Below are 25,126 nucleotides of genomic sequence, written 5' to 3'. Positions count from 1 at the left end.
ATTTCATTCCCGCCTTCGCTGTGCAATAGGGCCGTGAAAGACTGGATATATTGTTATATTAGATACCGTCCAGACGCGTAACTTTGAACTCTATTTACCTCATTGTCGGTCCTACATATTAAATATGGTCCGTTAACAGACCGTGAAACACAGGTCTTGTGACACTTTGTTTCTATTCCCGTTCTTCATGTAAATCAATTAAACCTACCTGTCTCTTCCCGGAACCTAAGGTTACATGTCAGTATAGTTCCTAGAAAGGACAGGGAGGTTTAATTTGCATGAACGGTAATAGAAACAAAGAGTCACAAGACCTGTGATTCATGATCTGGAAACGGACCATACCAACCTGACAGACCGAAACTTGAATCGAAACTTTCGTAATGACGTGATTAGAACTAACGTTGAAGTAAAATTTGTGCAAACCCTTTGAGTATTCATTTTCTCCAATCAACGATGAACTGGAACAATCGGCAAGTCAAATTGAAGGGAGAATTGCCACAGATGGTGCTTCGACTTCGGTGAAAATAAAAAATGAACTCAAATTGAAATCTATTACTTCAGTTGATGATTGATGTTTCCATATAGTCTTTGCTGGTAAGTATATTTGATCTTTGAAAACACAAAGTCAAACTTCAATTTGCTACACATTAAAAAGATATATTTTCTCTGAATTGCATACATTTTGTCTGCAGTGATCACTGATCAGGCTTAATACATCAAGATGGTTCTGATTATTATCTACACCAACTAACGATACAACTGAAGACTAACGATACAACACGACCGGGAAAATTAAATTGCATTTTATATAATAGGCCATACGGAGGGATCATAAGTTTCATTAAAAAAAAATTTTTATGTTTTTTGTTTATCGATTTTTTTTTGTCTCTAAATTAATTAAAAAATTAAAATTCCCTTTGCATTGGTTAAGTAAATTAATTGTTCATCAAAATGGTTTAGTTATATGGTGTTTAGTTATATCGCTTCACTTTCTATAATTTTTTTAAATTCAAATTTTAATTAATTTACCCGAAAGACGCAAGCATTTCTCGCTGGTTTTGTAATACTTTTTATTGTAAAATAGTTTTTTTGCTGGATTTTTCTTCTATTTTCTTCCATCAAAATAAGGCAACCAGTTTTGATCTCATTGATTATGTTTAGAAATTTGTGATTGTACCATACGTTAATCATTTTTTTTATATTTTCTTTTCTTTTTTGATATGAAACTTTTTACTTTTATTAGTTAAAAATATTTTAGTCTGCCATTTCATGTCACAGGAAAAAATACTGTTCCATCCAACCCCTTCCTTTTTATCAATTAAAAAATAAAAATCTAAAATTGAAAATATTTTTTTTATTCTAATAAATTTAAGCATAAAAATGCATCCAATTCGGACAACGCTTAAAATACAAAAAACAAAATTGCAAAACCAAAAGATTTAACAGCTGCCGCTAGAAAATATCTTCTTTTATTTCAAAAAAAAATTCTTGTTGTGTTTCTGAATAACGATATTTGAATAACGCAATTAAAATACAAAACTAAAACTAGAAACTAAATAAAGTTAAAAAAAAAATTCATTAAAATACGCTCTCTTTACGCGTTGTTGTGGTGGTCGTTTTCACTGATTCCGCAGCGTCTCCGTTTTGTGTCCCATGCGTCATACTTGTGATGACCGATTTAATAACCACCGAACTGGTGCTCGTTTCGGTGGTATCGCTGGAAGCATTATGTTTGTTTGTTAATGATTTTTTCGTTGTTGCTTTTAAGGTTTTTAACGGCGTGAGGTAAAGTCTAATTTACGTTATGACTAAAATCCAGGGAATATTTTGGGGACAACAGTTTCTCATATTTTCGCAAAATTTCTTGACTTTGTCCACAATTTCCCGAATTTTCCCAAAAACATTTTTTTTTGAAAATTAAGGAAAATATGGGAAAATCTAGGAAAATGTCGGCAAAGTCAAGAAATTTCGGGAAAATGATCGATTACATGGGGAATATTTTCGTTTCCTTTCTCGTGAATTTTTACGTGAAATCCTACTTTCACATGTGGTAGGCAGCAAAACAGAATACATTTGGATTGGTTGCTGATACGTAATTCATTATTCCTCCTGTAACTGTTTTTCGGCAAGTGTCGCTTTCAGCTCGTATGTACAAACTCTACACTTGTTGAAAAGACAGCTATCTTGTGAAATGAATTATTATCGCAGCATCCAATGTAGCCTTCCAAATAGAGTCCCTGCTAATAGCAGATAATCTGCCAGATTACGTCATCGTCTGGACATTTGTATTTTACGATAAGATTGGGAAACAATCATGTTATTTCAATCTTAAAATATTTATGAGACAATGATGGAAGTTCATAGATCCCAGCCAAAGGACAAATCAATAATTTCCCGCGAAACCGTCTCTTTCATCTGTAGGATATTTTGAGTAGACAAAAGTTACTTTTACGACGGAAATTCATTCAATAAAAAAAAAACATTTTAGAGCTTCAGCAGTCCAGTCACAACTTCCATCATTTGACTCATAGATATGTAAAACGTTCTACGAAAGAGCATTCAGTTTAGCGCTAGCATTTAATTTCAAGGAAAACAAAGCAGAAATTAGCAGGACAAGAATCTGTTCGATGTCTTCTTGATTGCCTGAGAGACACTTAAACTACGGTTCCATTAACTTAGGGTATAAGGACATCATTGGACGGACAAAACATTTTACGACATTAAAATAGATACAAAACAAAACAAAGTAAAATCAGACTACGTTGACCATTAGTAGTGAAAGAAGTAGTTGACAAGATACTGGATTATACCGTATCCGTCTGTAATATTAGGTTAATCAAATGATCGTACATGCGGATGGCTAATATTAAGGTGAATGATGAATGTGTGTTTGAGAAACAGAGAGAGAATTGTTTTCGGCAGGGAAGTGGTGAAGTCGTTAGTACATGTTTCGGTATATTCTTTCGACGCGATATTGTTGCCGATAATTTTCGAGATAACGAAAGATTTCTTCGAGACACATTCTTTCGAATAAAAGTTGCTTGTTGTTACACAAGAGAACAATTTTAAATACTTGAAATGTACGCAAATAGTGTCATAGTGCGTTGGATTGGTCTGAGTACGGAACACCCATCCGTTGGTCCTAATGACGTCTATGGTTCCAATGCAGGCGCTTCACAAAAAAAAATTGAAGAAATGTGAACGGGACAGTTTTTTATCCATCAGGTATTTAGGGTGAAGTGAGTTCAAATAACCACTCCATGGGTCTACACTATTTATCGGTTGTACAATATCGAAGGTAGACTTCTTTGAGTAATATTTGTCTTCCTTCGATATTGTAGTAACGATAGGTAGTGAGGACTTTCGAATGGTTATGTGAACCTGAACTCATTGCACACTTGATACCTGCTCTACCAATAACTGTTCCGTTCCTATTTCAACTTCATTTTTTTGTGAAACAGCTACAGTGGAACCACAGACGACCTTGAGACCAACGGATGCACGGATATTTTTTTCTCACATAATTGTTATCACTTGCTAACACTTTAATAGTCTTCGAACTGTTTGATGCTGCAATGTCGTTTCGAGACTTTGGTAAAAGATGAACCATTTGCCAACAAAATATGGTTACTTAACTGGCTTGTAATTGTATTATGGACGCGGCATGCAATGATAACACTACAGTAACATTGTTAATCGCTACTTTTATGACTCAATTCTAATAGATAAATCCAAATGCAAACAGATTAAAAGCGCAGTCATCTAATTATTCTAAAGTCCAAGTATAACTACGAAGCTATAGGCGGTAAATTGAGCGTGAGCAGTGAGTGCAAACTCTCTCTTAGTATGTCTTTGTTAATGAGATGAACTTACCCAATCGGTGACAAATCTTTAAAATTCGGCAAATTTATGTCTGGAATTTCTTTCATATTTATGGAGGTAATGGTGTTATTCGTTTGTGTACTTAAAACAGACAATCGACCTGGAAACAATTTCGGTTTATGATTTTGTGTTATGTCAACCTTTCACAGACGGCAGCCAAAATCATCAGTCGAATCGGTTACTTCGTTTGTTCCATGGGTTCTCAGAAGATTAAGATCTTTTGCACGAAAGTAAAACTATAAGACAACAACTAGGTCGAAGTTCCGTCTTAGATTTCGATAACTGATGCTCAGTGCCGTCGGTAAAAGGTCAATGAAAATGTATCTCGCCATGAACCACAACGAAACAACAGTAGAGTGGAAACATAAAATTGTGTGAACATAAACTCATTTCGGACGTCCGACCCCCAAAAACACACAACCCCTCAAATACATCAAATATCTACTCACCGACAATTTCTTCGGTTGTGGTTGTGTGTAATGTTGTCACCGTCGAATTCAAATGATCTCGAACCGAATCGACCGTTATGTCACCCATCGAACTGGTTGTCGTTTCGTTCGGATTATTGTTCGACGACGAATCGCCGTTGGTAAGATTTTCGGTTTGACCATTCAGTGTGTTGTCAATGGCAGCCGTTAGCGATGCGTGATTCGTTAGTGTGGCATCTTCGTTGATGATGTCCAGATCGGATTTTCGTTCCAGTTCAGGTGCCAGTTCTTCTTCGTACAACGGTTCCAAATCGATTGTTCCTTGCAGTGCAACGACCTTGGTTGCCGATAGGGAAATCCTTTGCAGTTCGGACGATGACATCATGTACAGAGCCTCGCCGTAGTTTGTGAAACAGAGCGACGATATTCCACTGAAAAAGGAAAATTTGTTGGTTGGCTTACACCTTCGAAGGACAATCTAAACGAAAGAGCCCACCGCTCCAGGCTGACGTTTACAATCCAATCTCACCTTATATCCTCTCGTCGTACGGCAGCAGCATTAATCTGCTTCTTCAATTCTGGAATCGAAAATACCAAGCAATCACCGGCATTGGTTAAGCACAACAGACCGACTTCCGAATGTGTCAACGGTGTCGATGGATCAGCCGATGTATTCAATTGGGCGGTGTTGTCCGTTTTCGATGGACTCTTCGAAACATTGTTGGCAATACTCGGCGGAACGACGCAGGAGAATCGAGCGAACGACATACGACGCACGCGAACCCCTTCCAGAGCGGTCAGTTTGTACTTGACCACATTATTGTTGCTCTTCTGCAGCGGTAACGAATAACACTTGAATTGCTCTTCAGTGGCAACGACAACGCGATGAGATGATTTGCCTGCTTGCGAGGAAGACAGTTCCAATGGATAGCCGGCATTGTCAAAGATTGTGATTCCGACGATGGGCGCGTTATGCTTCAAATGAATCGATTTGGCCAATTGCCCGGTAATTGGTTTACGTTGTTCGGCCGGTGTGGTGTCACTGATTGGTTTTGGCGGAATGTGAAGAATGTACACGTACACAAGTCCAGTAGTACCTGACCACAGTGTTGGTGTTGTTGTATTGTCTAGTTGGAAAGTTCACATTAGTTGCTATGAAAGATGCGGCTGAAGTGAAAGCTTACTGTTTATGATATACGTTTGTGCGAATGTCAAGCATCGAACCATTGAAGCCATAGCATCGTCGGTTGGACGAGCTTCAATTTGTCTTTCAACTGGACGTGTTTCAATAGTTGTCGGAGGGGGCACAACGCCACCACCAGCAGTTCTTGTCGATCTACCACGACGCAAGCGACGGAATGATTCTCGAAGCGTTTTCTTAAACGATTTTCGTCGGGAAAGGGTTTCACCGGCACCACTCAAATCTAAGGATTCGAAAGTAAATTTAGAAAAATATTTGACGGATCTTTGGGATCAGGAGAGCTACCTTTTGGATTTAGAGTACATTCATGTAGAACCGGATGATGATTGACGTAATCGAATACAACCAATCCGTGTGATGTACCGGCCGCCACTAAATTCCAACCGGATTGCAGAGCCAAACAATTGATAGCAGCAGGTGGAAGAATTTGCAGAATTCCAACTACTTGAATGCCATCCTCAATCGGTGGAACTTCTTCGTCTAATAGACTGGCTTTGACCGTCAGGGGATCATGACCTTTCCAAACGAATCCGTCACGATCGCTGACCAAATTCATGGTGGTCAGTTTCATTGGTCCCTCACCGATGCGATGATCTAGTGAAGCAACGACAATATAACCAGCTGTTCCAGCTACAATAATCTGGCCAGTCTTCGGGCACAGAGCGATTTTTTTGACTCCGTACCGTGGATCATCCGAATATGGATCGAACAAACCAGCCTTGCGGAACGGTGGATCACCTTCGGTTAATTGATCCTGACTTTCGTTCAAATCGTTATTCACTTCGAGGTCACTTCCAAACAGAGACGCCGTTTTGAACTGTAACACGGGCTTCAAAATCACACCCGTACAGTCCCAGAACTTGACTGAGCCGTCTTCGTGCCCGGTCATTAAAATTTCGTATTCGTTCGTTTCGTCAGCGTTTTCATTTTCTGGAACGCTTCCTCCAGTTATTGGCCACTCTATGTCACTCAAATCGGCTTGTTGTTGTTGGCCAGCTTCAACAATTTTTTCGTACACCTCGGCCGATACTTGAGACACGAGATGATTGCATGTAACCGCCGATGTGTGCACGGAATGCAAATACGGAGTTTTAACGGCACGAAGTGCTGGATCGGTCAAATCAAAAGCACACAGCTCCTCTTCCAGCAGAACGATAAGAACCTCCGCCTGACCCTCATGGTCATCGTTGAAGGTAACGAAAAAATCGATAACTTTCGACGTAAAGTCCAGACAAACTTTTGTATTGTCATCGCAGTGCACCGAGACCGTTTGATGATCACCGTAAGCGGACCGTGGCATACCTCCAGAGAACACAACGATTTCGTCGTCACCTCGTAGGCCTTTCACCAAACCATTGATTGATTTGCATGGGTCATCACCGTATGGGACGTACTTCTCATTTTCTGGTGGCTTCGACGTGCTCAGATCCCATGTGGCAAAAGACCCGTCAGCATGATACCAAGTGAAATTTTCTCCATCTTGACTGATGTTTACTCCGACACTTTGACCATGTCCAGGCGAAATAAACGATCGAATCACTGCAGCCTTTTCCAAATCCCATGTCACACACAATCCACGATTGTAGACGATCAACAATTGGTTGTAGTTGTTTGGCAATTGCTTGACCGATTCGATGGCACCAGGATTCAATTTATATTCGTCAGGTACTCTGAAAGTTAATTGAACATTGCTGAACTCTGTACCTTCTCTATAATTGGTTGGTTGACTTACTGTTCCAACACGACGTCATGATAGATGACCGATTCTCTCATTGTGAACGTCTTCAAATCGAACTGATAAACATTGCCACCTTCGGTTCCAATCCAGACAACATCTTTTAGGGCCGAACAGCACAGCGACGATACCTTTTTCAATTTTCCATCAAACGAAAGGTTTTTTATCGGTACGAGCATTGCACCAGCCGGTTCCCACAAAACCAACTCGTTCGAACGCGTCAGCGATAGGATTCTGCCGGTTCCGGACACCCATTCCAATAATTGCACCGTTAGGTCATCGTTTTTGTTCGTTGTTGCGGAGTGTTGGCCGTAGAATTCGACTCCAGGACGACCGAAAACCTATTAATTTTTCATCAAAAATTTAGAACGGTTTCTTAAGGCACAACGTTCTTGCAAATGGAAATACCTTAATTGCTCCGGACTGTGTACCAATGGCCATTAACTTATCTTTCGGATCGTAGGCCAATGCAGTTGGCTTATGTGGAAAACCATGTTGCACCGTCTGAAAAGGAAGAAATGTATTTTAAGGATCATTTTGAATCAAAAGGGGAGGGAAGAGGCTGCACGCACAATACTTTTCAAACAGAAGAGTTAACTGAAAAATGGAAAAGTAAATTTCCATTCCACAGTTCACTCGAAATTCATAATATTGCTAGTGTCTTCATGTCTTACATTGGTGGATGAAAGTCAACAGAACCTAGAATGGTTCATAGGGATTTTATATTGAAAGCTCTATCAATCATTATCCTAGTGCCCAGTTTCGCACATGTTATATTTGCTTATGTTTAGATACCTCACTAGGAGACTTATGCGGTATGAGTTCAATAACAAGTTTGCTCTGATGCATCGTCTTGATGTTGCTCTCGAACCACGCATCGAAGTATGCAAGAGGTGCTTCATTAATATCTTGCCTAAATGAAGGCTGTATTTTGGTTACATCATTAGAGTGTGTTGTCATAGAGTTGCAGCCACCTAACACACGACAACCACCTAAATTATGAAGCTTCAGTGAACTGCAGGACGTTACCGTGGAATTTTGCCTGACACGGGAATCGAACTAGTACTACAACCGTGATCGTCCTTTATCCGGTGCGAAGCAGACAATACGTTGCTAAGAAAGAAGTAGGCAGAAGATTCACGTTGAAGGTTACTGAGTATGGTGAAGATACAAGCTTAAAGGTACATTGGCAGATAATCGGAAAACGAAAATCTTTTCTGTGCAACGTTCTAGGTGCGCACACTTCCTATAGTGTGGCTCTTGACAACAAGAAAACTTTCATAAAAGGCTTGTAACGTCTTGTTAGGGTCTTGTACTCGATCCAGAATATATTACTTCAGTACCATTTATACACGTCGTACTATCATATACTAAAGCCATCACCTAATTTTGTTGTCGTTGTGAGATAGTCGTTTCTAAGATGAAATATGATATCATAAGAAGTTAACCTTTGTTTTCTCTTTTGTATCAGTTTCTATCGTTTTTTGGGATCGGTTCCGTTAAATGAAAAGAAGCCACACAACAATATACCGGACCAATAAAGAAACAAAAACATTTTTTTGAACAGTTACTTCGCTCAAGAATGTAATCGATTCCGGACGACAATATATTTCAACTGATTTTATTTGATGACTATACACAACTCCAACACGTTTCGCTTAGCCCATACTCGCAAACATTGGAAATTTATTGCATTTTGTATTATATTCCCGAAACGATATAGATATACAAATTTCAGCATGATGCGTCTGAATCGGCGGCTACGTAGGTATAAACTCATTTTTATTGAAAACGATTCAATTTTCTCGTCGCCTCATGTTCCCTGCCCAAGATTAAACCGGTTGTGAGTTTTCGATATATTTCTTATTTTATTGAGTTTTTAGCATGCAATGTGGCAGTAAGTGTGGGATCTTTAGAAGGTTTTGTCAACCAATTTCTTTGTAGGCATTCGAGACTCAAGAGATTTTAATTCGAAATTATTTCTTTTTGTCGATAAGAGTTGGCTGGCAAGAAGGAGTGGATAGCTTTGTTAGCATTGCATTTCGCTTCTTCTTTCGGTTCATAATTCTTTTTTATATGTTTCTTGTCTGAATTGAGTTTCCCTGTAATTATTTGTGAACTAAATTTTCGTTATTTTTAATTACTTATCTTATCTATCAGTCGTGCTGTATATTTTTGTTTACATAAAAATATCTATTTCTACACACCTTATACGCCAGTATTCCATAAAATGAACATAAAATGTTGATAAAGAAAATATGTATTAATCATCAACGCACGGTGTATTGAAATACGTATTTTTTCGAATATAATCCGACGCGGACGCAACTCTTCTTTTTTTTTTATTCCACAACCTATCTATCAAATTTGTTATATATAATGCATAGCAGCAATAAACTCTCTGTCGAGCTTTAATGAACTGTTAATGACACACGTTGAGGTGAGTCATTAAACCATTTCCGCGAAATTTCCTCATTGATTGCCAGGTTATAGAGATCTGATTTTTTTCTTTGAAAGGCTGGTAATAATTAATGTTTTCCATTGATACGTAATCAATCACGTCAGCTTCAGACAACCTATTTCTCAGACGGCTCTATTATCTGTTAACGACAGCGACGTCAATAATAAACAATGAACTTTGGCTAATGGTATCTTATATATCGAAATGTTCGATAATATTAATGAAGTACTAGATCTCTCTATTCTTAATACTTAGATCGAAAGAAGTAACAGATTTTATAATAGGGGCATGCTTTCCATCTGTGAAAGGCTAACAAGGGCGTTACACGCTTAGACGAGTCATTAAACAATTTTCGCGAAACCTCATTGATTGCAAGGTTCATATAGGCTGGTGAAAGATGGGTTGGTTTTCCATCGAAAAATGATATCGAAATGTATACTAAAACTAATGAAGTACTAGATATGATGTTAATCCCTTGGAAATGCTTAAATCAAAAGAATTAACAGATTCTGTTATATGTGTTATATTGATTGTCAGACTATAAAATGTGATTTATTTTCTTTCATAGACAAAAAAATTATTTAGAGATTATCATAGATTGATAACAATGATTTTTTAAGATGAACGCAAATTTCCGCGACGAATCGAAACAATCGATAACGATGAATATATTATAAAAATCTTTTCGCAGATATTGTCCTATAAAACAGAAGTACGGGTCGTATCGGATATTTTATAAATTTCTTAGATTACATGTGATTGTTAAATTTATGTATTTACTTCCCGGTATTCCGGTATTCCTGATTCATGTTCGTTTCACACTCATTTCGCACACACAATTTCTGATCCTTTTCGCAGTTTATACCATCTGTTATTGACAACGACGCCAAAAATAAACGATGAACTTTGGTTAATGCTGTCTTATATATCGAAATTATGCTACAACTAATGAAGTACTAGATTTGGTATCAATCCCTTGGAAATGCTTAGATCGAAAGAAGTAAGAGATTCTGTAACGTGTGTATGTCCCACAGTCTGTGAAAGTTACAGAACAACAGAACGTATCGTTTCGACTGGCCAAAACATTATCATTTCTAATTTCCATCTAAATTATCGCTTTTGTACGTGTGAATGTCCGTAATCTAAATTTATTTTCCCACAAGCACTCTACAATTTACCGAACTGTAAATCCATGAAATATTAATTAATATTCAGCTATGATTACGTCCAGTGCACAATAATATTGTGTTGTTGTCATCCATGTTACAATCTACTTGCACACACATTTTATTAGTGTTAGATTTAACTTTGCCTTTTTGCGTCTTTGCGTGCGCTGTGTACAATATCAATAATTCAATTCATGCTTGGCAAACTTTCCGTATGCAATCATGTACTCAGAAGTTATATTGACCGTGAACGTTAAAAAAGAACTTTGAAATTTAATGTTTGGTGGAAATGTCAGTGTCGTGTTTTATGTTTTATTTGAAACATATATAGTTTTGCAACGCCGGCAGATTGTACTTTCACTTTTAAGAGAGACGGAAATTTATTTTGAATTCGAAATTCTTTCAAATAAAAAATCTTTTGAATTGGAAAGTTACGTCTGATTTGTAACTAGTATCAAAGAGCTGGCGAAAAGAATTTTGATTTAATATGAAATAAGAGAATTTCAGACTGAAACTTGCTAGAAATAGTCGCAGTCATGTCCCCATCCTGATCAGATGCACAGTTGAATGACTCAAAAACATTTAAATGAAAAACCGCACCTTACTCATATCATGGCATATTTTGTTCAATAAATTTTCAAGTAAATAGAACCACACAACCACTCCAGCAGAGGTGTTGGTTGGAACAAAAATTTTCCGATGTACACACACTGATAAAAAGTCATTTATCTTGCGTTCAGTTAAAGCTTACAATAAAAAAAAATATTTTTTTTTCGTTGATAAGAGTTACATTGCATGGCTCATACCTTCATTAACCAACAGTCGTACAGGTTAAAAGGTGCCACACATCGCTATAACTATAATGAATGGAACAGAAAAAAAAAACAATTTTTTTCCGCCGTAATCAGTTTGAGTTTATTCTTTTGAGTCGGTTGTGTTATCACAAAAAAACAAAATTTATAAAACCAAAACCAAGTGATAAAAATATGAAATTATGATTCAATTGCAAAATAGGTTTTTTGGTTAAAGGTACGCACACATAGATTAGACTAAATGGGTTACCGGTTACCGCCTTAAAATCAAATTCTACTTCACGATATGTTCGTTTGTATCTATTAACAAATATTACAATCTGTGGGTGAACAAATAGTCATTTCAAAGTTTTTATTAAATAGAAACAGTAAAATCATCTTGCTGGGTATTTTCAGGTAACCAACACCACAATTACATCAGACAAAGAACTTTCTCTTCGCTTCTATTTTACATAAATTTCTGTCTGTTTGTAGCGTTGTTTATTGCTAAGAAAACAAAAAGAGCCGAAGGCAATCGTTAGAAGTTTTACAGAAAACTCATTGTTTCAGAAATAAAATTCATTTTGTGTCAGAAGAAACTTTTCGGGTCTGATTTATACAACTATTTACGTTGTCTTACACGACTATATCGTTGTCTCTTTTTCACACCTAAACAACACTGCGGGACTACTGCTAATCAAGCAATAGCTGCGTCCAGCCAGCAGGTGTCTAATTCGATATTAATCAGGTGAGACTGAAATTAAGAATGAATTACATTTTGAAGAAGTTTAAAGATGATCGGTATGGTGTCGTGTGCTTTTATTAGTTGAATTTGGCTGGAACACATCGATTCTTAGGCATAGCACGTAATAAACTAACTAAGGTCTAACGTGTACAACGTTACATTGACCGGATATTATATGCCCTTTACGTTCACTTTTCACGTAGAATTTGATTCTGTTTTTCTATTACAAAATCTCAATTTTCAGTATGAAGTATACTCTGAACTGTACATACTACTATCATTTCAGTTCGTTTACTTTAACGATCTTAGCATAAATATCCCCGCCATAAAATTCACGATTAAAAGTGAACGCGGTCCCTCAACTGCGGAGATTATAAAAACAGCTCTGAAAACAAGCTAAATTTTAAACAGCCGCAATACATAAAATCATTTCCTGTTCAGTATTGCCCTCTAACTTCGATTGTTGGTGATGAATTTCGAAACGAAGCGGCTAATCATCTGTTGTCGCCAACAATGTCAAAGATCAAAGACGATATCCGAATAATGGATTCTTATAAAGCAAATCTTATGCGTTATAAAACTATTGAAGTAACAGATTTTGCGTCGAACAGTAAGCCGATACTTTGATCAATAGAAGTAACAGATTTGCTGATTAAATCATATCCGTGTCAATGAAGTTGCTTGGTGCGATATAACTGATCTAAGTTAATTCTAATGTAACAGGTTTACACCTTGCATAATCGTACTCACTGTTGAATACATTGCATTTGGAATATTTTCATTCCACAAAAATGGATTAGCAACGAGCAATGATGCCGAAACTAATTAGTAGCACTACTGTTGCCATAAATGATCTAACACGTTAAGTGTTTCATTTATATTTTGCATACCAATCACTTGCTCATCTATCCAGTGATCTAGTGATCAATCATTTATTCTGCGAACATCAACAAATAAATGGAGATAAATCTTAGATGCAAAAATTGTTAATATTCAGACAGCCTATGTGAGTATGTTGAACTACATTGTTGCATTCATTAACAACAAGTTCAGAAAGGATGTGTGATAATCTACACAATCCGTATGTTATAAAGCCAAAAGCACACGAACAGTTTGGCGTTGATGGGATCGACAATTATGCTGCGTTGTCCATTGTTGAGCCTGTGGTGAATATCGAATTACAATGAAAAACGCAGTATAATTGTCGATCCCATCAATGCAAAGTTGCTCGTGTATTTTCCGCCTAAGACTACTTATATATTTAGCTATAAACAACATCATAAACTCAGTGTCAATCAAAACAACCAAGTTTAACTTTAGTTACCTCATATACCTCAATCATCGTACATACCGTTATAAAAATCGTTTCGTGTATATTCTTCAAGATGTTTGGATTCGGATTTAAAAACAACGAAAGCAAAGCAAACGAGAGAGTTTCTAGTCGATTGAAATTCTTGATATTTTACCATTAAAATGATTAGGTTGGTCGTGATGCTAAGTTGAAAAAGAATAAACGATCGGATGCGGGTGAAAGTTCAAAAAATTTAATTTTCTCAAGTGTTGTTTGTTGTGTGTGTCTGGTTCGTCATGGTCAAAACTATATGGTGGTTCTCATCTATTAAGCTGATAATTTCGTGAGCGCAAAATTGGAATCAATTACAGAAGTTTAATATTTCTGAACTTCGGCTCATTATTTCCAATGAATCAGCGTGGATTTTTTTTTGGTATGAGAAATATTAAATCAATAGAAAGGTGCACACACCGACACCTATTCATATTTCGTATTTCTGTTTTGATGAATCTTATGAATAAATTTCAAGAAATGTTTGTTAGTTGGTAAGACTAATTGTGGTTGGGGAAAATGGTATGTGGTTTAATGCATGTATTTGCATTGGTTGTGATTAATTCTGAACGTCACAGTGACATCACAACTTTACAGACGACAGACGTTATAGTCTAGTCGATTAGAACTGTTCAAGATGAGTTTGGATAATATGAATAGAAAGGCTAGTCTCGCTTCAATATACGAAAAATTAGTATGTCGAACAAGCGTCATTGTTCCTGGTTCTGATGGATAGTCTACCGGAAGATACGTTGGTGGCATGGCAGAGATCTGCAAAGTATGAAATAGATGGATCTATCAAAAACCCACGGAAGAGCGAGTTAGATTATTTGTTGGAGTTCCTACAACAAGAAGTGGACAGAGATAAGCAACAAGCTATATCAAGTTGCTATGTCAGAAAGGACAACGAAAAAGAAAGATTGAAACAGTACGAACTTCCTATGTCGACGGCTGCCGCTTTACATGTTGGAGAAATGGGATCTGATTGTATTTTCTGTGGGAAACAACACAAGTTACAGGATTGCGAGTCAGCGAGAGGATGGTCTTTAGAAAGAAAGTGGAAAGGGGTCAATGACGATAACGCTTGCTCGAAATGTCTTCGACGAGGACATTATGTTGGCAATACGCCCGAAATAAGTGTTTATCGTCAAATCCCCAAAGTCCACATCCTATTCGAAGAAACTAGAGGTTAGCTGTTAGCTAAACGATTAGGTTTTAAAACCGTTAATTTGAGCTATCACACGCCACTCTCTAACGCACTGAACTCCGTAGATCATGCAAAAAGCATATATTTGTATATGAAAAACAATCCGCGAAAATGGATGGAAAATTGCATGTAGATTCACATCCAAAAAAGTTAAAAAATCATTTTTTTTGAATTGCAGAATGACACGTAGAACGTTATTGGTGAAAAAAGTTTGACCCCAAAAATTTCAGTTTAAAAAATATTTAACTTTAAACTCAAAAACTAGAGTCATCTTTCGAGAAAAATTAAAAAATCTCTAGGAAAATCGGAAAATAGCGGGACGATTTACAGGCCAAAACAAACTTTGGACTTTTACTTTTCATTTGAGCTATCATAAGGTATCCTGTGTGCCTTACAGCCGGAGAAACCACCCGACAAAGACATCTATGCACTATTGAACTTTAAAGTGGCGAGGCGGAGCCGAGAGCGGATGAAAATTTAGTTTTTTTCTTCTAGAACCTATTTTTTCAGTTACGCTAGACGTGATATTTGTTTTGCATAATTAGAAGTGTATCGGAACTAATTATTTGTTCGTCATTTTTTGTTTATATTTTAAAGCTGATAGTTCTGATAGTTTTACTTTAGTTGTACAGCTTAACTAAAGTAAAATTTGATCAAAATGCAGACTGCGTTTACAGTTTATTCAGATGCCAAACCACCGAGTAGCGACCCCAGACATTCGTCCGCAACACATCTGTTATTGACAAATATTGTCAAATAAATAAACATATGAGCTCTGGCTAGTGTTCTGTTATAAGCAAACTATACGTCCAAACTAATGAAGTAAAAGAGTGTGTATCGTAGTATCGTACTCTAGGCGATGCTTTAAACAAAAGAAGTACCAGATTTAACAATTCCAATAAAAGAATTTGAACTACTGTTAAAGATAAAAGATGTGAAGTACCGTCAGTGTTTATATACTTTGGCTCCAATTTCCTACTTCCTGTATCATTGCCGTGCAAGAGAGGTCTATGAATGTTTAATTGAAAAACTCGAGGAAATGAGCAAATGGTGTTCAGTAGTCGGTGATCACGCGGTTTGAAGTTGTAACTCAAAGTGACATTCTTTTGCTGACGATGGAATCGGCGATAGGGTTGTGAGTAAATGCAGGTATTGTTAAGGTCAAATTTGATAGCTTTGATTTTAAACTCTTTTCTGTTAGTGTGTACGTTAATCATCGCTTCTTTAACGTTTGAGACTGTTGGCTTTACCCAAAGAGTAGGTGGGGCAATCATTTAAAACTCGATTTAGGACTCGATATCCGATGCATTTTCATTTTTAATTTTCAATTGTTCAAACAGGGAAAATCACAATGGCTAATTTCCATTACAAAGCAATGAATGGTGTAACGGTTCAAACAAACATAAAATTAGCAAAAACAACAATTTGCATTAATGTAGCGATTTAATAAATTAAAATCAGCGATAACGATCTCTACAATTACACGTCAAAATTAATTGAAAAAAGCAAACAAATGGAAAGACCTCTTCTGAACAATGCAAACGAAAAAGAAATTGAAATGGCAGTCGAATGTAACGAACAGTCGAATCAATAGCTGAATCAACTTTAATTGAAAACGATTAATCTTCTAGCCTCGGTTCATAAATTCATAAATTGTTTTAAAAAAAAAACGTGAAACGAAACAAAACCAAAACAAATAAAACTGGACGTCACAAGAAAAGAACGCATACACACACAGAGACACGAAAATATTTACCTTTCGAAATGCGAATAATTCTTTTTGTAGTTGCTGTCGTTCTGGCGAAGGTTGTTGACCTTTACCGCGTATAAACTTCCACATTGTGTTTTGGAACAATTGTCGCTTTTATATCTGAAAAAAAAAATATATGAAAAATTGGTTATTGTATGGTGGCGATCGACAATAATTCAATTAAGATACAGTTACAACCTAACCCGAACGGAAACATTGTAAAAAAATTCTTTTCTGATTGTCTTCGGTAGATAACATCCAGACGACAAAGAATTTCTAGATAGTATACCGTAGAAAGACAGTCCTTTCTTATCAGCTGTCTTTCTATCTTGCGTATCCGGTTGTGATGAGGAAGTGCATAAATATTCACGAAATGCACACACCAAACGACTCAGTGATAACAGAACTGGAGTGTAAGTTTACAACGTTTACAAAGAGAAAATTAAACAGAACAATTTCAACTGAAAAAAACTCTGCAAATCAGGTCAGTTGCATGATGCAGTCGCTCATTAATGAATTCGGAATAAATTTCGTCCATTTGTGTATCAACGAATATATCGCCCGTTCACATTATTTGTCCTATTAATGTTTGCAATTCAAATTAAACTACAAAACGTGCAACATGTAGATATTAACATGAATTTCGATTATGCAATCCACTTAGCAACAGATTTTTCCGACTGATTTTAATCGCAAATTGAACACAATGTTGTTGTACATTTATTAACATAATAACATTGCTGTAATGGTTAGCCAATATAACGTAGAACCTCTACTAATGTACCCATTGTGAACATAACAATACGAAAAATAATAACATTTACAAGGACGGTCTAACAGAATTCGCACAACCACTGCAAGGTTTGGTAATAATTCGATGCAATTGCAATTATTGCATTTTGAATTTTATGAGTTGTGGAAGTGTTAGGAGCCGACGATTTATATACTCCGTACTAGCAGTAGCTTTATGCTTTTGTATAGTATGAACAGTAATGAATTCTACAACTGAGTGAAAGTGCCTGTCGAATCGATGTGATCCAAATATAACAGTTTACGTAGTGAAATGTATGTTCAAATGAATGAACTTCATTCAATGAAGTAATAGATTTTACGTCATACATCGGGCGATACTTTATTCAATGAAGTAATAGATTCTGCGTCATACACCAGGCCATACTTTGGATAAGGAAATAATAGATTCAATTGTTGTATGGTGGAAAGGTGGTAAGACGTGACTCAAAATAGAGAATTTTATTTCCAATAAGACATTTTGATGAATTGACCAAACTCACCGATTTGACAGACAAGGTTATTCGTTTCAGATGAATAAAAAAAAGTGTTTTTCGCGTTAGTCATCTCAAAAAATGCTATCGCTTAATATGTTGGAAACACACGAGTCCAAAAACATGCTTACATACGCACTTCTATGTGAAAAATTAAGATGTAGAGCACTGTGATGACAGCTGAGACATCTCTATCACATGTATGGCTTGTTATTTATAAAAGTTAATTATTGGTAAACATTTCTTTTCGTTGCGATGCATCATCATTTTGTTTAAAACGAGTTTGGTAACCAAACTTTGGTTAAGTGATGGGACAGATTGAATTTGTATTTATTTGGTCTTTCAATGGTTTCACAATCAAATTTTACAATTGTTGAATATCAACCGATAACGATAGACTCGGCAATGGAGACATGTAATCGCATCAATAGTTATCTACATATCTAGGGATAAAACGATGAAAAGTCGAGTCGAATTTTGTTGACCCGTGGTCAATGAACACGCGAAAATGACTTTCGATATTTTTAATGTTACGCTTTAGCTTGAGTTCATATTACACTATCCCACTATCGGAGGCATACGATAGACATCCTAGTTGCTTATGTGACTTATAACGGATAAAACTGATACATTCACGTCCTATGGTCCTGTGTGAGTGCCCGATATATACATACACATCCCGTAAACTAAGAAGTGTCCGACGGTTGATTCTAATCTTGACCTGCCAGAATGTGTAAAAAAAAAACAGATTTGTCTAGTAGGTGGACTAGGGTGTTCTCCAATACCAATGATGCGTAAAACCTAATCTTATCGATACTAGCTATCATTTTAGTATTATAAAACGGTCAATCATCTGTTATCGACAAACTTGACAGTAATAAGCAATGACATCTCGCTAGTGCTCTTTTATATGGCATCGTTGATCAAATCGCTGAAGTAGAAGATTTTGAAAGAAATTTATGAAAATATTTCAAACGATAGAAGTAATAGATTGAGTTATACCGTGATACCTTTATAGCCATTATCAGAACGTTAAAAAAATATTTATTGGAAATTCGTTTAGAAAAATTTGAGAAAATTAAATCAGAAAATTAAGTGTTGAAAATGATATAAAATCAAAATCATTTCTATTTACAGTAATAGAGGAGTGTGAATAATGTTATGATTCTATTTCTGTGTACTCGTTTCAAATTGCACAGTATTCACATTAATAAAACAAAAAGAAGCAACCAAACTACCTTCAAGAACTTTTATGTTTTAAAAACAAACCGTGCTATTAACGCTGCACTAATTGAACCTTTAACTCATTTCAATTTCTACTGAAAAGAATTAGTTAACTGTAAATAGGCGAGAGCAACACATTGCAAAAGAATAACCTTCTTCACATACAAGCAAATGAAATGAATTAAATTCCAACCAACTTAAATGATGACGTAACTGACACAATGCCGGTCACATATTTTCTCTAATTTAAACAATGAACACGCCGTCTGCAATTTATTTATGTGACATTCTGTAGAACTGTTTTTGTACAGTCAAGTACATCACAATCTTTGGTGACGTGCTACACGACTGTTTTGTCGTTAAATTTAAATTCATATTTTAGGAACGCTAATTCACCGATCTTTTGTTGAGGAGGGATTCTTTAGAAAAAACAGCTTATCAAAACCGGAATCATTTTTTAGAGGACCAGTAAGATATTGGATCCTAGAAAGCAAAATCCGAGCCAAAATTACATTCAAAATAATTATTTGATGCTTTTTGGATAGTGAAAAGCCAGGCACTTTACACTATTCTTGTGAAACTTGGCATTGCCAGGCAAATATTAAGCCCTGATGGAAAGTGAGTGATAAAAAACCGAAAGTATGCACTTTTCTTATGGAAATTTCCCCAGGTACATGAAACGTACAAGGTCGTGTGGGGTGTCATTAGAAATATAATTACATGTACTTTCTGGGCAAACAGGGTCTCATTGGGCTTCAATTTATCCCAACTATGAGCAATTCATAGATCGGGTAAAATTGTGACTATTTCGGAGAAATTGTAGCGGTTGTATCGCAACAAAAACATAGGAAAACTGTTTTCCCTGATCCCTACTGGTCTCAGTTTTCCAATGACACCAAAGATGGGTTGGGTAGTTACGCGATTAATGTACCTTTGACGTGTAAATTTGTGAGTGTTAACCCCTTGCAACCAGAGCCTACCGTAAGGTGTAAAAATTGAGTTATTGTGCTAATTTTGAACAGAAATCCGTTATCGTTTGTTGGTTACGAAAAAGTAAGTGAGCGCAGCAGCTTCAGTTGCTACACAAAATAGTATTTTTCGTACCAAGACAGGAAATGACGATTTTTTCAGCACCAGTCCTAAGTTTGGTGTGGATGGTTTTGTTAGAGTAAAGAAAGCGAGTCTGAAATTTACATTACTCGTCATGGGTCAGACATCTTACCAAACAGCCAAGCAATGCTTGGAGAATTTTCGTGGGTTTCGAGACTTCGGCAGACCGCGTTGCATGAATAAAGTTCGCCAAAATAACCAAGCTTTTCCTATTTTTTCAACTGCTGATGTCTCAAGTGTAGATGATATGTTAAACCCAATTAGACCCTATTCGCCCCGAAAGTACATGCAATTAACATCCTAATGACAAACCTACACGATCATGTACATTTCATGCAACTGGATGCATTTCCATAAGAAAACGTACTTTTTCGGATTTCGATCACCTCCTGCTAGCCACACCAACATCGAGTATTTCTTAGCATCGAGGAGTGTTTTGGCTGGAGTGTTTACAAGTTACTTTCATATGAAAAGTCCATTAGTCCGATTTCGGTGAAAATAATTTTAAAATAAATCGCAAAACTTCACCTTTTTCGAAAGAAGCTCTTCTGTAGGCGTTAAATTGGATTTTCATTGCTCTGAACATTTTATTTGAATTCGATGCGTACTAACGACCAACGTTGAATTTAATACTTAAAGGTATAACCAGAGCACGTTTTTACATGATTTAATTACACCGAAATGGAATGAAAAAAAAAACTTTTGAATTGTTTTTTACGTTCGTTTCGGCTATCTTTCTTTCTTCAACGAGTTTCGACAGAAAAAAAGTCTAATAAAAAGTGCTTGCCTCAAATGAGTAATGTGTATCGCTCTTTCTTAGGTACACCGCATTACATCATCCACAGCATGGACAAAGATTGTTTTTTTATGAATACAATAAGAGGTCAAATACCTCTTGGTGGTTCGATGATTGATGACTTATTGTGGTTTTATTATGATAAACAGTTTCAGAATTGGAAAAATATATTTTTTTGTCGTGACATTCAATACTACTTGCTGCTCTCGATATTCTCTTTTTTTTCTATTGCTCGAAATTAACTTTTATGGATGGTCTTATGTCTAAAAAAGGTTTTTTTTTTCAACAGAACCTTAAGACACAGATCAATGAGCATTCCGCCAATGTTACAACAAAGAGTTTCTGGGATAATCCTCGGTCGACTTATTGTAAGGGTATTCATTTGCGGGCTTCGCATAGAATTAATTGAGTTTTTTACATTCAAAACAAATCCGTTTGCAGAGGCCGGTAAAACAAGCCATCGAGAAGTGATATAACATGACAGAATCAATTATAATCCAAAAATATTGTGGCGATAATTTATGTGATTCGCTCGTGTGAATCAACCATTCGACCGGCTTATCTTTTTCAAAAGACTGTGCTCGAATAGCCGTAATGGCAATTCTGAATTCGACGGCAAATACCAGATAAAAATGGAGTAAATCTACGTTTGTGATTAACGTAACTCTTAGATTAAAAAGAAATGGAAAGGTTCAGAGCGGACAAGATATTAAATTCAATCCATCAATTGATCGGAAAGTGCAGTGCTCACTTCTAACACACACAAATTCTCATTTCTTCAACAATAAATCAGCGCCTGCATGCAAGGCCAATTTTCGTGAAATCAATTCTTCAAAAATTCTCGAAATTATTAAAAAAATTATTTTTTTAAATTCTTGAAGATGCACAATGCCGGTCAGTAATCTGAGTAAATCTTTTGCAGTTGACAAACATACAGTTACAGGCAGTGAAATTTCAGCATCAATTTGCTTCAGCTTTTTTTCAGCTGATCCACATATACAATCAAAACGGTTGAAGATGCTTCATACAGGTTCGTGGTAGTGGTAAAACCATATTAACAAGTATAAGCAGTTTTGATTGTATGTGTGGATCAGCTGAAAAAAAGCTGAAGCAAATTAATCCTGAAATTTCACTGCTTCTAACCAACATGATCGTCGAATCTTTTACTTCTTTTGATCAAAGTTCAAAGTACCTATGTTTATAAGATTGGAACGTAATCTTGTACTTCAATGGTTTTATCATTCGTTTTGTTATATAAGAAATCGTACGTCCACAGTTAATCGTTTATTTTTGTCGTCCCTGTCGTCAACAGATGAAATAGCCGTCTGCGAGCAATACTTTGTTCTCTCTTAATTTCTATTAATGAACAATGGCATAGAAAGTTGAATGTTGACAATGAATGTAAAAATTCTGCCATTTCTCACCTTTCAGAAACGACTAGTGATCTCTTAGTGAAAACAACGACGAATATAAGAGTCGATTGTGTCCATTTCCTTTGCAAAATGCATGTTAAAAGAACTGAGTAACGGATTTTGCATGAAACACTAGGCGATACGATTGGCAGGTGTTAAATGTTAAGATGGAGAAAAACTTCAGAAGAGGAGAGAAGAGTATTAGATACGAAAATGTGCAAAGTTAGTTTAATGAGACAAGACATTCACCAAAATACTACTTTCATTGCCTGCCACATGCGAAAGTTGACGACAATATAGCAGTTTGCCCCCTGCGAAAGTGATCCATTACATAAAGGATGTTTTCGATTCACTTTTTACGTGAATTCCTATGTTTTTGGCATTTATTAGACTTTCGAATGGGACAGTCATTTAATCCGAAGCAAAGTCGTTTGATTACACCTACCGGAGCAAGTGCTCAAAAACTCACAAATAAGCTGCTTCCGAATGAATGAATTCAGCAACATTCAATGTACAGATCATTGTCAAAAAGCTGTGTCTTCTCAAATTCTCTAAAATTACTGTCAAATTAGTTGTCAATTACATCCACATAACCTCAATGTTTCAAAAAAAAAAAATTTTTTGAGGTTAGCTATGTGATGCATTGGATTTACTAGGCAATTCAGTCATTCATTCGGAAGTAGTTTTGTGATACTCGCAAACTCATTCATGAGTTTTTGGACCAACTCGCTTTGACGAGTGTTTTCCGACTCTATACTCTTGTCGCAAAGATAGTTGCTCAAAAAACACCATTTTATCACGAGACTACTACCTCGTGTAATGAATTACTTTCGCCACATCCAAATCCAATCTACTACTTCGTTGAAGAACTGAGAACAGAATGTAGCAATTTTCACCACTTCATTACTTTCGCATTAAATTTACGCTCTCATCCACACAGCCATTATAAATTGACTGCCTCAATAAAATGTTAGTGACGGAGGAGATTTATAACAGTTGGAATAAAATATTGTCTAAACGACATCTTGTTTACATGATTAATACAACGAGCTTGCATAACTTATTGAACGAACAGACCGCTCGTTTCAGTAAATAAAAATAAATCGAAAGAATGTAAAGAAAACGTCTTGTTTAATGACTCGACGAAATTACTCGCATAACATTAAAAATCATAACTAGCCGAGACTCAAAATCCACTCAAAGTTTGCGTCATCGACGGAATTGTGTTCTAGATTTTACGTAGTCTCGATTTAAGCGTGATGGCACTTAAATGTAAATGAGATAGTAAACCGAAGAAAGGAATGAACCACTGTGACGACCACTGAACACCTTCTTAAATGTCAGAAGTGATTCAGCATCAGCATCGAAACGTTTCCTCTCTTATCCGTTTCTCCAAAAAAAATCGTCCAAATGCACAAGACGGTAACATGGACTACATGAACTATAGAATAGACAATACAGCAGATTTGTGTAATGATTTATAATACCAGAGAGCTATTTTGGGTAATGCAAATATTTAAACTCGTTTTCTCGACCTATTTTTAATTTTCGCTGACACACCCGAATAACATTTCAGCACTCACTGTGTATTCCAGTGAGCCGTATATCGAATGTACGAAATGGTATCAGGACTTTAGATTTCCATTCATTTTTCGGCAACCGATTTCGATAAATTTTATCTAATCATTTTTGGCGAACCTGTTGAATTGCAAGAAAGTCAAGGACAACCATTTTTGGAAATCAACAGGTGAATGATTCAACCGAGTCGGCACCATATCCGAAAAAAGAAAACAAGAAAAAAACAACCGAAACGACAAAAATCTTAAAAGCGGTGAGCATGGTAGAAGTGGTAGGTAGTGATCGCCGTATTTTTGGTATGTTTAGCAATAATATTCAAACAAAAATTATCGACCATAAGATGCAAAAGTATTTTTACCTGAGTAAAGCGCGAACGTAATCCAAAGGCAAAAAGTGTAGAGGAAACCAAAAAAATATTTTTTTCTTTGATTTTGTTCAGAAAGTTCCACTAAAATGTTCTTGCTGTCACAATATGTTGTTTGATCACTTCAAAAACGAAATATACATAAAAACCATACACAGAGCCACTGAACCGCACCCAATTACCAATTGTTTTTTCAAATTTTGTTTAACTGATAGTTGCCAATTAAGTACCGCAAATCACACGAGTGCATAATTCACCAAATTAAAACATAAATCTGAAGCAAATTTATTGCATAAATCGACGGTGAATTATGGTAAAAACAATTAAATCGAGCGTCTTTCCTGCTATGCAACGCACAACGTATACAACAATTTCTTCACTGTTTTAGTTTCACACATCAAAAACCGTCCCCCTTTATTAAAGCGACCAATATGTTTGCCATTCAAAACAAAAATTTGTTTGTCGATTTCGTGTTATGCGATCACCAATTTGTTTTCGAATTAAATGAAATAAATTCGTCGTTTTATTATGGGAAATTATAGTGTAGATGAAAACATGAAAAAAATAACAAAAATCAAAAAAAATCACGAATACCGAGTTCACAATCGTTTGACTGAACTACGTTGACTGAACCGACCACTGCGATTACTG

General features: G+C 36.2%; 1 protein-coding gene across 2 annotated transcripts; it reads right to left on the bottom strand.

Moving 5' to 3' along the window:
* Nucleotides 1-634: 634 nt before the first annotated feature.
* On the bottom strand, nucleotides 635-25,126 carry LOC119078661 (lethal(2) giant larvae protein). 2 transcript variants are annotated; one of them, XM_037186308.1, is made up of 10 exons: nucleotides 24,470-25,126; nucleotides 16,715-16,828; nucleotides 7,655-7,750; nucleotides 7,244-7,587; nucleotides 5,797-7,181; nucleotides 5,495-5,734; nucleotides 4,840-5,437; nucleotides 4,332-4,741; nucleotides 3,874-3,982; nucleotides 635-1,717 (listed from the first exon to the last, which is right to left on the bottom strand). In XM_037186308.1, the coding sequence occupies exons 2-10, from the start codon at nucleotides 16,796-16,798 to the stop codon at nucleotides 1,579-1,581; spliced, it is 3,405 nt and encodes a 1,134-aa protein (XP_037042203.1). In that variant the 5' UTR covers nucleotides 16,799-16,828; nucleotides 24,470-25,126; the 3' UTR covers nucleotides 635-1,578. The 2 variants fall into 2 exon arrangements, with proteins under 2 accessions (XP_037042203.1, XP_037042204.1); XM_037186309.1 differs by lacking the exon at nucleotides 3,874-3,982.

Source organism: Bradysia coprophila, unplaced genomic scaffold (assembly GCF_014529535.1).
Source record: "Bradysia coprophila strain Holo2 unplaced genomic scaffold, BU_Bcop_v1 contig_297, whole genome shotgun sequence".
Classification (NCBI taxonomy): domain Eukaryota; kingdom Metazoa; phylum Arthropoda; class Insecta; order Diptera; family Sciaridae; genus Bradysia; species Bradysia coprophila.
The sequence above is the reverse complement of the archived record's forward strand: the minus strand, read 5'-3'. Positions and strand labels throughout refer to the sequence as shown.

What these genes read in the sequence shown, in the direction of transcription:
- LOC119078661 (XM_037186308.1), bottom strand. Translation starts at nt 16,798, where the DNA reads ATGTGGAAGTTTATACGCGGTAAAGGTCAACAACCTTCGCCAGAACGA. An exon ending in CACAGTCCGGAGCAATTAAG is followed by an intron (nt 7,588 to 7,654) that starts GTATTTCCATTT and finishes AAAAATTAATAG; the next exon opens with GTTTTCGGTCGTCCTGGAGT. An exon ending in AAAGATTTGTCACCGATTGG is followed by an intron (nt 1,718 to 3,873) that starts GTAAGTTCATCT and finishes TAATGCTTCCAG; the next exon opens with CGATACCACCGAAACGAGCA.